This window comes from Cucurbita moschata, unplaced genomic scaffold (assembly GCF_002738365.1).
Source record: "Cucurbita moschata cultivar Rifu unplaced genomic scaffold, Cmos_1.0 Cmo_Scf00029, whole genome shotgun sequence".
Classification (NCBI taxonomy): domain Eukaryota; kingdom Viridiplantae; phylum Streptophyta; class Magnoliopsida; order Cucurbitales; family Cucurbitaceae; genus Cucurbita; species Cucurbita moschata.
This window is the reverse complement of record NW_019268545.1, coordinates 981,246-999,562: the sequence shown is the minus strand read 5'-3', so window position 1 is coordinate 999,562 and position 18,317 is coordinate 981,246. Positions and strand designations below refer to the sequence as shown.

The following is an 18,317-nucleotide window of genomic DNA, read 5'->3' as shown; positions in this document are numbered from 1 at the left end:
ATGGCTGTGTTATACTCATTTATAAGTTCAATAAATTTCAAAGTAAATCATTAGAAATGTTTCATAGAAGTTTAGAGGTTTTATCGTGTAAAATGCATGCAATAATAGTTTTATACGATGGATAGTCTTCTATGAGATAAGAAAATTAATGAAATTTTTATATTATAATAAAAAATGTAATTGATATTGTCAAAGATTTGTTAAAAGAAATATATATATATATATATATATATTCTTTAAATGAAAATTAAAATAATAAATAAAAAAAACATAAAAAATAGAAAGAAAATTGGTAAAAACATTTAAAATTGAGTCGCTACAAGACTCCTCTCTGGATCCACCTGGATTCCTTCCTTTTTGTTCTGTCTTGGCTCCTTTTAGAAATGCACGAGATATTTTAATGTTCTTATGAGAACCTTTGTACTCACCACATCCCATAATATACTCAGAGAATTAATATTCTTAGAACGTCAATCGTAAGTCACTTCTACTCCGCTCACTCAAATGACAAAAATTTGAACATATTGTTGACTACAGAAAGTGCTCGAGAGTTATTTATCTTGATTAAAAAGATTGTCTTACTGAACTAATCAGAATGGCGTAGCGGAAGCATGGTACGCCCATAACCCACTGGTCCCAAAATAAAAAACTTAGCTATGATCTCTAGTTCTTTATTCTTGTTTTTTCAATGAAATAATAGATTGAGACTTTTTATTTTTATTATTTTTATAATATTAACTAATCAGAGTGGCGCAGCAGGAGCGTGGTGGTCCCATAACCCATAGGTCCCAAGATTGAAACTTGGCTCTGATACACGTAACAGTTAGCTCTTGATTCTTGTTTTTCTGCGTGGTGGGCCCATATTGAGACTTTTTTATACTTCAACTCAGGAGTGGTGCAGCAAAAGCATGGTGGGCCCATAACCCACAGGTGGATTGAGACTTTTTTATATATCATCTAATCAGAGTAGTTTAACCTCATTATTATAAATCAAGTTATTGAATATTTTAAATAAATCCCGAAATTCAAAACTCCCTGTTGTCCAATAAAGACCTAAAATCCCTAATAATAAACCAAAATCCCCCACGCGATTAGTTACAAATGCCTTTTGACAAGCATTTGACGCAGTAGGTCGAGTGAACCAAAAACCTATTAATAGATAAGAACAAAAAGAGATGCATGAAGATCATGAAACCAGTGTTGAAGATCATGGAACGGGCTACTCTTACATTTCACGTAAAGGGAAGACACCACTGTACGGATGACAGAGTGAAGATCATGGAACTAGTGTTATGGTAGTATTAGATTAGGGCGTTTTGTTTTCTAGTTTTTTATATATTGTTGATTCTCATTTCTTATATGTTTTTGGATTGATTTAAGGATTTTATTTTTAAGTACAAGTCCATGACATCGTTTTTTAATATTGGAAAGGAATATTTTCAAAGTTAACAGTCATGTCATTCATGTAGCAGCGGCTCTAATTCAGTAGAAAAATAGGATTGTTATAGTTGGTATCAAAACCAAACAATCGGTTGGTGTGCTAGTGAGGATGCTAGACCCCCAAGGGGGTGGATTGTGAGATCTCATATCGGTTAGAGAGGGGAATGAAGCATTCTTTATAAGGATGTGGAAACCTCTTCCTAGCAGACACACTTTAAAACCGTGAGTCTGATGACGATATGTAACGGGTAAAAGCAGACAATATCTACTAGTGGTGGGTTTAGGCTGTTACAGGAAGGCATCAATGGATCGTGTTGTTGGAAACCAAGATGATATCTGAACATGCGACTTGCACATGAGAGACCTTGATTTAGAGTAAAGGTGAGATTGAGCCGAATGATTTGGCCTAGAGGCAAGTTTGTTAGAGTTGTCGAGGATTGAACATGCACACAAGGGCAACGTGTATGGCAGAACAAGCTTGGATTTTGCATGAGTTATGGTTAGTTGACGAAGGAGAACCTCACCTAAGGACCAACGAAACCACAAAGACAGTAAAAAAAATGTAAATGGAGCTTAAGTTTTCCTTAACACTTGTCATAAGCGTGTCAAGATCATGACGTTACACAGTTTAAAATGTACGAACATGACAATTAGTATCAAAGCCACATTTTGTGTATCTAAGTAGGACAAGGTAGTTAGGAAAATGAACACAAAGGTTGAAGGAAGACTTTGCAAATGTGTCACAAGTGCCACATTGGGTAGGCTAGTTGCAAGCAAAAATAAATATTAACTTTGTGGGTCGAAGCTAGACTTCCTGAGGAGGAGTCTTATCTATCAGTTAAACACGAACCAAGCTCATTTGTGAATGGCTTGGGAGTTTTGAAATTGGGCAATTCGATAATCCTAAGGTGTACCAAGCTCATTTACCAAAGGGTTGAGAGTTCTTAAATTGGGCAAATCGATAAACCAGAATGTGTACCAAGGTGCCTTCAAAGAGCCAAGAAGAATAATGTTGATGGTTACGAGCAAAGAAGTCAAAGGTCAGATGAGACATGTGTTAGCCAAGTGCACAATTGTGCACGTCATAAGTCCAGACGGGTTGACGACGTCGTTGTGAGAGATCAATTGAGTTGAGTAGGGAAGAGCCTGAGAAAATGAGTTGCTTACCTCGTAAAAGTGCTCTAAGAAACGAGCACATGTGTATTCCTTGAGCTATCACCTAGTACCTAAAGTGGGTGTCATCATAAGTAATTTGAATTTAGGTTGATTATTAAAAACATACATATATTTTTTTCAATCGATACCAAAGTTATAACAACAATAATTAAAAGATTTCATTATGACAAAACAATCATAGAAAAATTTGTTGGACAAACCTTGCAGTGCTCTTCGATAGTTTATTATTCGAACTAAAACGTCTTCATATTTGATAGAAGAACTTCATCGATCAATTTGTCCAAGTTCTTGTAAGCTGACCCACCATGAACACATGCTTCTTCAGCTTTAATCTTCAAGTTCATAACATTCTCCTTCATTTTCTTACCCTTTTCACCGTCCATAAGCTCTCTCACAAGCTCCTCCACTTCATTCCTTTTAACATTACTATCGATTTCCATGCCAATGCCCCACTCAGTACAACAATAACGACAGTTCGTCTGCTGCTCAGCAAAGAAAGGCCACGAGATCATCTGTACACCAGCACAAATACTCTCAAGCGTTGAATTCCACCCACTATGCATTAGAAACCCTCCAATTGAAGGATGGTTCAACACTTGTTCTTGACAACACCAACTTGCTATCATGCTTCTATCTTTAGTTTCTACCACAAATTCAGATGGCAAAATGGCAAAATCTCCCACAACTATATCTGGTCTTATAATCCATAGAAATGGCTTTCCACTATCGGCTAATCCCCAAGCAAGCTCAATCAGTTGCTCCGGTGTCATCACCGTTATACTACCAAAATTTACGTAAACCACCGAGTTGGATTCCTTCGAGTTCAGCCATTCTATGCACTCAGATTCCTCGATCCAAAGGTTCGACCCAATTTCTCTTAGTTTTTCATCCTCTATTTGGTTGGCAAGCAAGTGAAGTGGACCAATAGTGTAAAGAAGAGAATTGATGGAAGAGAGAGCCTCTAATACATCCAGTTCAAGTTCATCATATGTGTTCAAGATCATTGCAGAAGCTTCTCTGCATGTTTTTGTTGCATGTAGCATAAGATTCAACATGATATCGTTCGGATCCGTTGTTCTAAGAAGGGTAGGAAGATCCCTCAATCGTATAGTTTTCATTCCCCGAGTCCATTCTATTGTTTGTTCTAGATATCCATTTGTCAGACAACTCGTATCTGTAAACCAAAGAAAATTATGAATTGAATTATCTAACTTTCGGAATCATAATTAAAGTTTAGTGGTAAAAATATAGTTTTTGGGATAGATTTATTAAACTTAAAAAATTTTCATTAATATCCTTCGGGTTAAAAAAAATTAAAATAGTTTTAAAAATCCTTTAATATCCTTAAATTTCTTTTAAAAACTTTTAAAATATTTTAAACTTTTTCTAAAAAAAATATCAAGAAACAACATTAGTATTACATTTAAAAAATATATGAGAATCGAAGAAATTTAAGAATCGAAGAATCATACCCTTTAGCGGGATTAACCCATGCTTCACAAGCTTAGAATATTGTAAGTAACCGAAGTAGCCACAAGCACTTGTAGTAAAGAACAAGGCATAAGGAATGTTAAACTTATTGGCAGCTGACACAGCGAAGAACATAACCGCATCGGTAACAAGGCAGGCAACGGGCGGATTGGCAATAGAAATAAGGTCACACAAAGGAGCTAAGCCGTTCTTGGTGATGGAGTCCCAGAGTGTAGGGATATGTTGTGTGGCGTTGGCGTGCGAGTACGGAAGGCCATCGGGGATAGTTTTGAACTGAAAATCTAGCAAGCCATGGACAGCGTTCGAGCCTCGTGACTCGAGCAGCCGCCGATGGTTGTACTCCGTGTTGAGGAATGTTATGTGGAAACCTTTTTGGTGAAGAAGCTTTGCTAAGTTGAGCATAGGGGTGAGATGGCCTTGAGCTGGATATGGGATGCAAATGGCGTGGGGTTTGTGATTTGGTGAGATTGAATAACCCATCTTTGAATCTCTTTGTTTAGGTAACAAACTGGTTTTGTTTGAATGAAAGATGGGTTATTATAAGTCGTTGAAAAGTGAAGCAAAACGACATTACTTTTCTTCTTTTCTAAAGCTTCCAAAATCCTTCACATGTTTGTGCCCACAAATTAATTTGGTCCCATTGGACAAAAATATATGGTAAGATGGTAACGATCCAATTCTACTCCTAGTTGATATTATCGATCTGGTTCGATCTGTTACGTATCACTGTCAGCCTCACAATTTTAAAATGCGTCTCCACACGATTATAAGAAGGGTGTTGTTCTCTGGTCCGTTACGTATCACTGTTAGTCTCACAATTTTAAAATGCGTCTCCACACCCTTATAAGAAGGGTTTCGTTCCCCGGTCCGTTACGTATCAATGTCAGTTTCACAATTTTAAAATGCGTCTCCACACCCTTATAAGAAGGGTTTCGTTTCCCGGTCCGTTACGTTGTCAGTCTCACAATTTTAAAATGGGTCTCCACACCTTTATAAGAAGGGTTTTGTTCCCCGGTCCGTTACGTATCACTGTTAGTCTCACAATTTGAAAATGCATCTCCACATCTTTATAAGAAGGGTTTCATTCCCCGATCCGTTATGTATCATTGTCAGTCTCACAATTTTAAAATGTGTCTCGAAACCTTTGTAAGAAGGGTTTCGTTCCCCTCTCCCGTTAACGTGAAATCTCACAATTCACCCCTTGGGGCTTTGTTGTCTGCCTCTCATAGCATCTATACCCTTCTAAGAAATGTTTCATTCCCTTCTTCAATCAACGAGCGATCTCACAATTCATCTCTTTAGGGGCCCAATGTACTAGCTGGCACACCTCTCGATATCTAGCTCTAATATCATTTGTAATATTTCTAAACTGAATTAATTAATTAATATTTTAATGATAACAAATTTACCTTTAATTATTAAAAATTATTGGGATTTGGAGGTCAACCATTTTGAATCACTCAAATTAGAGTTTAAATTAGAAAACAACTAACCTGATGATGTAAGCAATGATTTGCATATTATTATTATTATTATATTTATAATATAAAAATTTGATTGGTCTATACTCACTAATTTATTAATATTATTACATTTATAATAAATTTTAAAATTTTTATTAATTCATTACTCACTTCATTATTTATTATTATCGTATTATATATTTATAATAAATTTTGAAAATCTGATTTATATATTATTCACAATATTATTTATTATTATATTATTATTTTTAAAATAATAATAACAATAAATTTTGAAATGGTGAAGTTTGCCTATTTACCCAAATTATTTTTTAAATTATATTTAAAAAAATAATATAAATTAAAATTTGAGAATCATGATTAAATGATTAAGTCATTCTCATCATCGATATGCTCTTTTATCATCGCCACGAGCACGAGCTTATCTTTTTCTAAGACACATAGTACCTCTGCGTCCCATTCATCCTCTATATGCTTTCCGGAGGATGCAGGTTATTTTTGACAAACTTTTTCTTAGACCAACAATCTTAGGACATGTGACCCTTCTTCTCGCAATCATAGCAAATACCTTTAAATCTCTTCCCACGGTCGTACAGAAAAGAATGTTGATCCACACACTTCCCTGACTCCACAACAGGCAAAAACACGACCCACAGATCTTAGCAATGCTCTCATATCACCTACAAGAGAGGAATACTGGGAGAGAACGAGAGAGAGAAATATTACGAACGATCACTAATGAGGCCGAACACACAACTTCGACGTTGAAAACAACCAATCCACGCCGTGGAAGGGATCACTGATGACTGCACGTACACCCAAAGTACGTTTCACGCCTCAACAACGATTCTCTTGGTCGAAAAATGAGACTTGGATCGGTATCTGTCCAAAACCCACTGACGGTCCATCAGCCTCGACCCACATGAAGCTGCAACCCAAAACGTACAACTAGCCCAAACCGCAGAAGCCCACACCTCGGTTCAAATGCTTGCAGCCTGCGTGCCGAGATGGCAACCTGAACCCACCTCTCGACCCGAGAGGTAAACTACGATGTGTTCCTCTTCCACAATGAAAAGTGTCATGCCTGCAGCTAGGCAAGCCCTCGACCCCAGCGGCTTTAATCAGCTCGGCTCGGCTCTGGTACTCAAAAATTGGCTCCTCGATTCGGTAAAAGATAAATATACTATTTTCCACGGTTCTGACCATCCCGAAGCTGATTTTGAACCTAATTAAGGTGATTAAGGTCACTATCAAGCCATATTTCACAAAATTCAAGTTATTAAAATTATGAAATACTAATGAAATGAAATGGACAACCTATTAGAAAATGACTTCTGGCAACATTTGGAACAACTTCGAGGGACGAAGATTCATGTACTCGAACTTAGGAAAACACTGGCTAAGGCCAACCAAATAAGTGGCCTTACTATAGGATAGACTGAACAATTGCTTGTTGTATGACGACATGTGCCTAGTGGCACCTGCACATGTCATTTATGCTTTATACACATGATGTTTGATGATGATTTATGATATATGACGTATGATGGCGTGTATGAGTTATATGATGATGCCTTATGATGTATTATATATGACGTTGTATGATGATGACAATGCATGCTAATATGAAGATGTAAGATGATGATATTTCTTTAATATGACGTTATGTTTTCCTAGGATACAACCCTAGAAAATGTTAAAGATGATGAAAGTATAAAGACTAATACACATATATTACTTAGAGTAGTATAACGATGGAATTAGGGTTGTGTCATAAAGATGTTTTAAAGATGAGAAACCGCAGTGAGCTCATGCATTTTGTGTGTACATAAACAAAGGGTTACTTCCCTTTTTATAGTATCATAGACTTTATGGTATAGTCAGAGACCGAACTCATCATGTACTTTGTATCTCATTGCCCTTAATTTAAAAAATTGAAAAATAATCCGTGTTAAAATTACTCCACAAGTAATCCTCTATTGGAATTAAATATATATACCCAACAGTAAAAATACTTATGACCTAGTGGACTAATTGATTATATCAATTCAACGTAGAAGGTACGTACACGAGTCTACTTAATGTGTCCATGTGTGCGTGCGTGGGGAAGTACCACACATCTAACCTTGCTCAGACTTTTACGTGTTTCGTATTTAAGTTATGCATGTAGTAGTGACTTTATTTCAGTAGAAAAAAATACGATCGTTACATGTAGAATTGTCCACCCAATCAATGAATTCAAACCACTCCTAAATAGGATATTATGAAATTAATGGGTAATTGGCACAAAAATATTTTTACAAATTGAGTACGTGAATGAAGTCCCAAATTTAATTTTCAACAACGTAGTAAATGCATGCACAACCATTATATAAATCCCACACAACCTAAATCACCACAATGAGTACATATCTAACCTAGTTCTAAAGTCAACCAATAGGAAAATCACTTTGCTCGAAAATTGAAAAAACTAACGTAAGTGAAGAAACCCTAAACCCTAAATCCTAAAAGCAGCTATCATTTGTGAAATATCACAAGGGTTAGGTAGAATTTCAACATATTTCTAAAATATATTTTCTCCTATTTTTTTTATAGTTAATTGATGAAAAAAAAAATTATGAACAAAGCATAAAACCATGATGTTGTCTAGTGTGAAGAGTATTAGAGAGAGTGCAATGATCGAAACTAGAATTGTGGGAGCAGGACGATGACGATAAATTTTATAAGTAAGACATAAGACCGAGATTGGGGCTTCAGAGAGAATGAGCAAAAGAAACCGAGCGACTAGAGATCTACGAGAAGAGTGGAGTCGAGCTCGATAGCTAGACTTTTTTTTCTCTAGGTTATTACAAAGAACTATTATACTCGAACCCTCGTACAGTAGAGGCTTTATGCAAATAAAAATAAAAAAAATAAAAAATAAAACGACAATAGAAAATTGGGAAACTATAATATTAACTATGAAATGATTAATTTAAACAATTGAATTACCATTTTATATATGGGACCTCACGTACATGTGTGACTTTTCAGACATGGATTATTTCTCTAACTCACGAATTATTTATACTCGATCGAGTGTATGCATGCCCATAGTCATCTTTAGGGACTCTGAAAGTGACGTTCACCTAGTGAATTCATGTGCATGTGCATGTGCATATGTTGTGGGTAGGAAAGTAATGTACAACTAATTTTTACTAAAAAAGAAATGGAGCTCAAGAAAAGTCAAGATTGTAGGTACCAACCGTCATAATATTCATAGTTATATTTGCACGTGCTTGTATTTCTTTACCCTAAAAATGATGTTACTTACTAGTTTTTATTTTTTATTTTTTTATACTTAACCTTTTCTAAACTTGTGCTTATATAAGAGTACGAGCAACTTTAGTAGTTGATGATGCTTGTTGTGGAGGTCACGAGATAGTGATAGTCTAACTTCGATATTTAATTTCATGTTTTGAGATTTTAGCTAGGCTATTCGATAATAGGATTGTAATGTTTGGTTGACGTCTAAACCTTTGGTTATAATGTTTAAAGGCTTATAATCCATTATTTTAAGTTTTCTCTCTTATCCCAAATAAAAGCTTAAGGTATTTTAAAAATGTTTAAGCTCTTAGATTTTTATGCTTTAATTAATTTTGGTGGTAGTGGTCAGGGTTGGCCGGTGATGAAGGTTGTTGGATTCTTAACCATTGGTATCAGAGCTAGGAGATATTCATCACTATCTATAATAAGGACCCTAGATTTCTACTTACCTATAGTTGCTAACTAAACAAGCATGAGGACGACCTATCATATCGGTCTATGTTCCGTAGACCGTTATCCTAAACAAGCTAATTATATGTGTATTTACTGTTCTACACACAGTCCGCACGTGAGACTATGAACCACCAGTCGATTTGCACACTTCCTGGGCCCCTTTCTTGTCGAGCGAGCATTCTATTGTAGTTGTTGATGTCGGACACCTGTTTAGAAATAATGACTGTCACAGCATTAGGATAAACTTAATGATCGTTTTTTTGTCTGGCTGTTGCAACATTATGATAAACACAATATCATTTTTTTGCTTGGTCGTCGTAGCATTATGATAACCATAATGATTATTTTTTTGCCTCGTAACGTATGCGTCCGTACCATCGTAAAAACGGGATATCTGCCGATGCATGAACACGCAATGATGCATGAGGTCCTAACATTTTTTCCTTTTTCATTATCATGTATGACAACCCCTCTAGCATTTTCCTTCATATCATATCATTATCATAATTTTTCATGTAATTACAAGGTTGTGTATTATGTCGAAACATCTTATTGCATGTCATTCATATCATACATCTTATCATGTCACGTGTATCATATCGTAAACATATCATGTCTTTCAACATATCATGTCATACTGTACACATATCATATCTCAAACATATTGTCAAATGCATCACATCATAACATAAATCATAAACATTTCACACTTATCAAACATTTCACACATATCAAGCATATTACAAATAGTATAAGAGTCAGACACTAGGTAATATGGCAGTGAGGAGGCTGAGACCCGAACGAGGGTAGACACAAGGTAGTGTGCCAGTAAGGACACTGGGCTCCGAAGGGAGGTGGATTGTGAGATCCATATCAGTTGGGTTGAAGAATGAAGCATTCTTTACAAGGGCGTGGAAATTTATTCTTATCAGACACGTTTGAAAACCTTGAGGGTAGCCCAAGAGGGAAAGCCCAAAGAGGACAATATCTTCTAGCAGTGGGCTTGGGCCGTTACAATCTGTGAAGATGCAATAGCGAAATCTCAAAGATAGAATCTAGAAGAATAATGGATCCGGTTCGATTTCTAGAAGATGCAAACGTAAGATTATTTATGCTAGAAACAAAAAGAAATATATATGGTAACACCGTGATGATAAACTCTGTGGCTAGAGATTTATATTGATGACTTCTAGTATGTACAATTACAGATAGTACAAAGAGTATTGAGGATATAATCCTCTAGCCACCATGGAGTTTACCATTACCCCACTCTGATATAATCATCTAGCGAGCATTCTTTGGTAGCTGTTGATGTCGGACACCATTTAGGAATAGCGACCGTTGCAGCATTAGGATAAACTTAATGATCATTTTTGTGTCTGACCGTCGCAACATTATGATAAACATAATGATCGTTTTCTTGCCTGGTCGTCACATCATTATGATAACCTTAATAATCATTTTTCGGCCTCGTAACGTACGTGTTCGTACGATCATAAAAGGGAATATCCCCGATGCATGAACACACAATGATGCATGAGGTCCTAACATTTTTCCTTTTTCATTATCATGTATGACAACCCCTCTAGCGTTTTCCTTCATATCATATCATTATCATAACTTTTCATGTAATTTCAGGGTTGTGTATCATGTTGAAACATCTTATTACATGTCATTCATATCATACATCTTATCATGTCACGTGTATCATATCGTAAGCATATCAGGTCTCTCAACATATCATGTCATACCGTACACGTATCATATCTCAAACATATCGTCAAATGCATCACATCATAATGTAAATCATAAACATTTCACACATATCAAGCATATTACAAATCGTATAAGAGTTAGACACCAAGCAATGTGCCAGTAAGGACACTAGGCCCCAAAAAGGGGTTGTATTGGGGGGTCCCACATCGATTGGAGAAGGGAACGAGTGCTAGCGAGGATGATGGTGTCCGAAGGGAGGTGGATTGTGAGATCCCACATCGGTTGGGGAGGAGAATGAAGCATTCTTTACACGGGTGTGGAAACTTCTTTTCCCTAATAGACACGTTTTATAAACCTTGAGGGGAAGTCCAAAAGGGAAAACACAAAAAGGACAATATCTTCTAGCAGTGGGCCTGGGCCGTTACAATATGTGAAGACACAATAGCAAAAGCTCAAAGATAGAATCTAGAAGTCTAATGGATCCAATTTTGATTTCTAGAAGAATCAAACGGAAGATTATTTATACTAGAACATCGGAATGATAAACTTCGTGGTAGCTAGAGATTTATATTGATAACTTCTAGTACGTACAATTACAGATAGTACAAAGAGTATTGAGGATATAATCTTCTAGCCACCGTGGAGTTTACCATCCGAGTATTACCTTGTCTACTTCTCTTTCCATTTTTTCTCTTTTGCTTTTACGTCTGTTAGTCTAAATTGAATATGTGAGTTGTGCAATACTAACAATTGGTGGAGATGAGATGGGAGGAAAGAGAAAGAAGACAGAGAAAGAAAATTAAAAAAATAAAAGTTCTTAGAATTTAATTTACTTTAATATTAAAATTAATAATAAATATATTTTTATCACATCACCATTTCTTAAACTATAAAATTAATATATTTATCTTACATTGGTCTAAAAATAATTTTTTAAAAAATGTCTAGTCAACCTTAAATAATATAAAATTAACAATAATAACAAAAAAAAACATTTCCCAAAGCTCGAATATTAAAATATTGAATTTTAAAACTTAGAAGAAAATGAGTATCAAACTCTAAATATTTTAGAGACTAAAAAAATGTAATTAATTTGTAATCAAGAAATGAATATAAAAAATTAATATCTTCAAACATATAAAATAAAGGTATATATCTATCATGATATATGTTGTCCTATTTTATATTGACTCGTACGTGGGACACTAAATTAAATTGTTTTTGTCTATTTTGTTGAATATGGAAAGAAGGATCTCGACATCATCCGACAAGAACAAACCAACAACAATTTGTATATAAAAACCATTCATTTTTCAAAACCCTTTTAAGAACAAAATATTTTATTATAAAATGGCATTATTTTATGGGATTGGTTTTGATTTGTTGAGCATGAAGGGATCCTTTTATTGCATTTCTTTGCCGTATGAGTGAGGTGTTCTTGATAATGAGCAATAAAATAAAATAAAACATATGATGATTGCGACACTAGGAAAAAAAAAAAAAAAACTTGATCATATATGAATGAGACCGATTTTGAGGATAAGATAGGCTTAAAAAATTCAGAGTTAATACCTTACTGATAAAGTGCACATTTCTTTTGTTCGGACATGGAGTCAGATGCCTATTTACAGTCAAGATCCGGTTGAGATATGTTTGGTAGATATTTAGTAAAGATATGATAGAAATATATGTAGATACTTAGTAAATATTTGGTAGAGATATATCGGGTAGATTACTATTAAACCTATGTTTATATTTAGTAAACTGAAACCACAATACTCCTTTAGGTGATTTCAAAATGTACTTTTCTTCCTACTCTGTATTCTATATTGTTGTACATGTCTGAAGTCATCAATAAAATCTTTAGTCTGAAGTCATCAATAAAATCTTTAGTCAATATTTCTCCTTGAATTTTCTCTTTCATATTCCTTGAGTTCATTAGTCAATATTCCTCCTTGAATTTTCTCTCTCTTGTTCCTTGCGTTCATCTTGATTAAGTGTGTGCGTTGTTGAGCCCTAAGAATTGGTATCAGAGCGAGACGAGATCCACCATGATCTGTGAAGATGGAAATTTCAAAGATTGGGATTGAAAAGTTTGATGAATCCGATTTCAGTTCTGGAAGATGTAGATTGAAGATTGTCTGTACCAAAAAGATCTTCACGAACCCCTATTATGGGTTAAGCCGGATAATATGACCACGGAGCAGTGGAAGCTTAATGATCGGTAGTCCTTAGGGTTGATCTGATTGACGCTGTTCAGAAATGTGGCGTTCAAGATCATCAAAGAGAAGACAACATCAGATCTATTGAAGGCGCGATCTAATATATACGAGAAACCGTTGGCTATGAACAAGGTGTATTTGATGCGGAGATTGTTCAATCTACAAATGTATGAAGGTGGATTTATTACTGATCATATAAATGAATTCAATATGATTGTAAGTTAACTGAATTCGGTGGAAATTAATTTCGAAGATGAAATTAAGGCACTGATTTTGATGTCATTTTTACCCAAGTCGTGGGATACTATTGTTGCCACGATCCGCAGTTCCCGAGGATCTAAGAAGCTGAAGTTCGATAAAATCCGAGATGTAGTTCTTAGCGAAAATATTCTTAAACGAGAAATTGGGGATTCATTTAGTAGTGCTCTTAGTGTTGACCAAAGGGGAAGAAACAAATCAAAGGGCCCAAACAATGAGCGATCAAAATTAAAGAACCGGGGAAAATGCAAAGTGTTAGAGTTGTGGAGAAAAAGGTCACTTTTGGGCAGATTGTACAAAGAAGAAGCAGAATCACAAATCAAAGGATGATGATGATTCGGTAAATTCAGCAAATGACATTAGGGATTCTCTAATCCTTAGCGTGGACAGTCCGATTGAATCCTAAAATTTGGATCTAGGTGCATCTTTTCATTCATCTCCAAATAAAGAATTGTTTCGAAATTTCAAGTCTAGAAATTTTGAGAAGGTGTATCTTGCCGACAACAAAGATTTGAAGATTGAAGGAAAAGGGGATGTCTACATAAAAACTCTTGTAGGAAATCAGTGGACATTAAAGATGTCAGATATATTTCTGGTCTCAAGAAGAACCTGATCCCTATTGGTCAGTTGGACAGCGCACAGATTATGCAACAGAGTTTGGAAAGAGTTTGTGCAAGATTGTGAAGGGTGCTATGGTTGTAGCACGTGGCACCAAATCTGGAACCTTATACACCACTGTAGGCTGTGTAAACATAGTTGTTGTTGCTGAGAGTGCTTCTAATTCAAGTCTATGACACAATAGACTTGGACATATGAGAGTCAAAGGAATGAAGATGTTGGCTGTGAAAGGAGTTTTGGAAGGTCTGAAATTTGTTGATATGACTCCTTGTGAGAACTGCGTTATGAGGAAAAAAAACGAGTTAGCTTTACAAAGATTGCCAGAGAATTGAAGAAAGGTTTCAGGACAACGAAGCAAGTGGGAGTTGAGGTTGAGTTGCTGAAAGATTCATCTAGTGATGTTATAGCGGGCACTCAAGAAACTTTTGAGACTGCTGCTGAGGAATCAAAAGTGGAGCAAGTGACACCTGAGCAAGTGTTGAAAAGATCATCCAGAGCTATCAGAATACTAGATAGATATGTACCTTCTTTACACTATCGGTTGGTGACTGATGAAGGGGAACGAGAGCCCCTTGATAAGGCCCTACATTTAGAGGATATAGCCAAGTGGGAGCAAGTCATGGATGATGGGATGTTTAGGCTTCAGAAATAAGTTGTTATTTCATCAGCTGAGGCTGAGTACGTAGCAATAGCTGAAGTTCGAAAGGAGATGCTATGGATGACAGATTATCTAAAAGATAGTTAGATTGTCATGTAGTTGGTGAGGAACTCGGTCTATCATTCAAAGACAAAACACAGAAGACGATACCATTTCACTTTGAGGTTAGTGGAAGATGGTGATGTGTTTGGAGGAGATAGAGGATGAAAAGAATCCAGCAAACATGTGTTGATGTTGGAACATTGAGGTTGTGCAAAGCCTCAAGTGGTATGGTGCAGATTGAGAATGAAATTTTTGGTTGATTAGATCAGTCTCCAAGCGGGAGATTGTTGGAAGATGGAGCTTGATGACTACAGTAAAGATTGGGTAGAGATATGTTTGGTAGATATTTGGTAAAATCGGATAGAAATGTACAGGTAGATTAAGTTAAAATCTGTTAAACCTATACTTAGTAAACTGAAACCATATATATATATGTTAGTAATTTCAAAATCCTCATCATTGTCTGTATTCTTAAAATCCTAAAATCATCAATAAAATCGGCCAATATTTCTTCTTGAATTTTCTCTCTCATATTCTTTGTGTTCATCTCATCGAGTGTGTGAATTGTTGAGCGATCTTAACATCTTTTACCTTCTTTTTTAGTGGCTCAATCATAGGAACTTCTAAGTTAAATGTGCTTTCCTTAAGAAGCATGTAAGTGAGGCAAACTTGCCAAAGATAACAATCAAAATCATGACAAAACAATCATAAGAAAATTTATTTCTTATTTATTAGATAAACCCTGCCGTCTTGTACGATATTTAAAATAATTATTTGAACTAAAACGTCTTCATATTTGATAGAAGAACTTCATCGATCAATTTGTCCAAGTTCTTGTAAGCTGACCCACCACGATTATATGCTTCTTCAGCTTTAATCTTCAAGTTCATAACATTCTCCCTCATTTTCTTACCCTTCTCACCATCCATTAGCTCTCTTACAAGCTCCTCCACTTCATTTCTTTTGACATTGCTATCAATTTCCATTCCAATGCCCCACTCAGTACAACAATAACGACAATTCGTCTGCTGCTCAGCAAAAAAAGGCCATGAGATCATCGGCACGCCAGCGCAGATACTCTCGAGCGTTGAATTCCAACCACTATGCGTTAGAAACCCTCCAATTGAAGGATGGTTCAACACTTGTTCTTGACAACACCAACTTGCTATCATGCTTCTATCTTTGGTTTCTTCCACAAATTCAGGTGGTAAAATGGCTGAATCTCCCACCACTACGTCAGGTCTTGTAATCCACAAGAATGGCTTTCCACTGTTCGCTAATCCCCAAGCAAACTCGATCAATTGCTCCGGTGTCATCACGGTTATACTACCAAAATTTACATAAACAATCGAGTTAGGTTCCTTTGAATTCAGCCACTCAACGCACTCTGGTTCCTCAGCCCAAAGATTTGAACCTAGTACTTTTAAACTTTGGTCCTCTATTTGGTTGGCAAGCAAGTGAAGTGGACCAATAGTGTAAATAGATCGAAGGATGGAAGAAAGAGAATTTAAAACATCTAGTTCAAGTGGTTCATATGTGTTTATTATAATCGCGGAAGCTTCTTGAGATCTTTTCATTTGTTGAGTGAGGAAATTTAGCATGATATCATCTGGGTTTGTAGTTCTAATAAAGCTAGGAAGGTCTCTCAAACGTATATTTTTCATTTCCTCGGTCCATTGTACTGTATTTTCCAAATATCCATCTGTTATATGACTTGCATCTGTTAACAAGTAAATAAGTCAAAATTTAAATAAAAGCAAGTCTCAAATTAAAAAATTAGTGAAATATACATCTACTAAATAGATTTTATTATTTCAACTTTATATCTAATAGATCTATGAATTTTTTAAAATTTCAAATAGATCAAGAACTTATTTAACTAAAAAAAAATTGAAAACTCAAAATCTTTTTTAATAATTCATTATAAACTTTTTCAAGTTTAGGATTTATTAAACTTATAAAACAAGCGTATTAACTGTTTTTTAGTTGAGAAACTTATTTGAGTTAAATAAACTATTTAAACTTGCAACTTAATTAAAAAAAAAAAAAAAAAAAAAAAAAAAACTTTAAAACAATAAAAAGTATTCAAATTTAAATCATACCTTTGAGTGGTACCAAGCCTTGTTTAATGAGCTTACGATAATGCATATAACCCAAATAGCCACAAGCACTGGCGGTCCAAAACAAAGCATAAGGAATTTTAAATTCATTGGCGGCCAACATAGAGAAAGACATGACAGCATCTCCAACGATGCAGCTAACCGGCGGGACGTCAGCAGTTGAATTAAGCTGAAAAATAAGATCACAAAAAGGAGCTAAACACTTCTTGGAGGTGGATTGGCAAAGGGAAGGAATATCTTGGGTAGAATTGGCATCGGAGAACGGAAGACCATCGGGGATGGTTCGAAATTGAAAATCTAGCAAGCCATCGAGCGAGTCGAGGCCTCTCGACTTAAGCAGACGCCTATGATTATACTCGGTGTTAACAAAAGTTACGTGGAAACCTCTATGATGGAGAAGCTTAGCCAAGCTTAGCATAGGGTTGATATGGCCTTGAGCTGGATATGGGATGCACACAGCATGTGGTTTATCAGTTTTTGAGGATGAACCCATCTTTTGATTGCTTGGCTCAGTTTTGGGACATGGAAAGGAAGAAACTGGAACATCTTATAGGCTGCACAAGCAAGGATATTTCATTATTTTCTTAATTTATTGGCTGACGTTTGGGACACGAAACATATGAATATCGGAAAAAGAACAAATAACGAGGTAAGATTATTACATCTGCCAACTTATCGTTTTGTTATTATATTGAATAGCTTCATACATTATTAATTATGATAAAAAAAAATAATTAATTTATATCTCCAATATCTTCGAATCTTAATTTAATTATACTTTCCGTTACATTATTTTAGACGATTATTAGTTAAATAATAGGTTTACTTGTAAAGACAACAATTTTATATTTTATATTTTATATTAAAAAATTGTCTAGTTGTTTGACAAATGTAGGACATTTGAATTTGATCGTATTTTGATCCATCATGTTTTTTAATTTTAATTTATAAATATAAAATTAATATATAACGTCACATTAATATAAAATTAATAAATGTAAGGTTGATTCAGCACTATATAATAGAAAATTAGCAAAATGACTAGGAGTGTATGTTGATTGGGTTGGATTGCGTTCGAGAAATTTTTTGGACCAACTTAAAATTTTGAGTTATCAGATTGTTTTTTTCTTTTGATTATTGAAAAAAAAAATCTATTTATGCACGATACATGTTACATTAATAATTAAAATGTAACAACTCAAGCCCACTGCGGTTCGTTCCCCTTTCCAACTAATATGGGATTTCACAATTCGCTCCCATGGCAGCCATGCATCCTTGTTCGCACACTACTCGATGAATGACTCTGATAACATTTGTAATAGTCCAAGCCCAC

The 18,317-nt window shown here is 35.3% G+C and overlaps 2 protein-coding genes across 2 annotated transcripts; both read right to left on the bottom strand.

Annotated features, from left to right (window-relative positions):
- Nucleotides 1-2,729: 2,729 nt before the first annotated feature.
- Nucleotides 2,730-4,599, bottom strand: LOC111464006 (7-deoxyloganetin glucosyltransferase-like). The gene is made up of 2 exons (XM_023108052.1): nt 4,089-4,599; nt 2,730-3,790 (listed from the first exon to the last, which is right to left on the bottom strand). Exons 1-2 carry the CDS (start codon nt 4,585-4,587, stop codon nt 2,850-2,852), a joined length of 1,440 nt encoding a protein of 479 aa, XP_022963820.1. The 5' UTR covers nt 4,588-4,599; the 3' UTR covers nt 2,730-2,849.
- Nucleotides 4,600-15,596: 10,997 nt separating this feature from the next.
- On the bottom strand, nt 15,597-17,497 carry LOC111464033 (7-deoxyloganetin glucosyltransferase-like). The gene is made up of 2 exons (XM_023108077.1): nt 16,967-17,497; nt 15,597-16,584 (listed from the first exon to the last, which is right to left on the bottom strand). Exons 1-2 carry the CDS (start codon nt 17,475-17,477, stop codon nt 15,644-15,646), a joined length of 1,452 nt encoding a protein of 483 aa, XP_022963845.1. The 5' UTR covers nt 17,478-17,497; the 3' UTR covers nt 15,597-15,643.
- Nucleotides 17,498-18,317: the final 820 nt, after the last annotated feature.

Coding starts and splice junctions, on each gene's coding strand:
- LOC111464033 (XM_023108077.1), bottom strand. CDS start 17,477: ATGGGTTCATCCTCAAAAACTGATAAACCACATGCTGTGTGCATCCCA. Junction 16,585..16,966: donor AGGCTTGGTACCACTCAAAG/GTATGATTTAAA, acceptor ACTTGTTAACAG/ATGCAAGTCATATAACAGAT.
- LOC111464006 (XM_023108052.1), bottom strand. CDS start 4,587: ATGGGTTATTCAATCTCACCAAATCACAAACCCCACGCCATTTGCATC. Junction 3,791..4,088: donor TGGGTTAATCCCGCTAAAGG/GTATGATTCTTC, acceptor TTTGGTTTACAG/ATACGAGTTGTCTGACAAAT.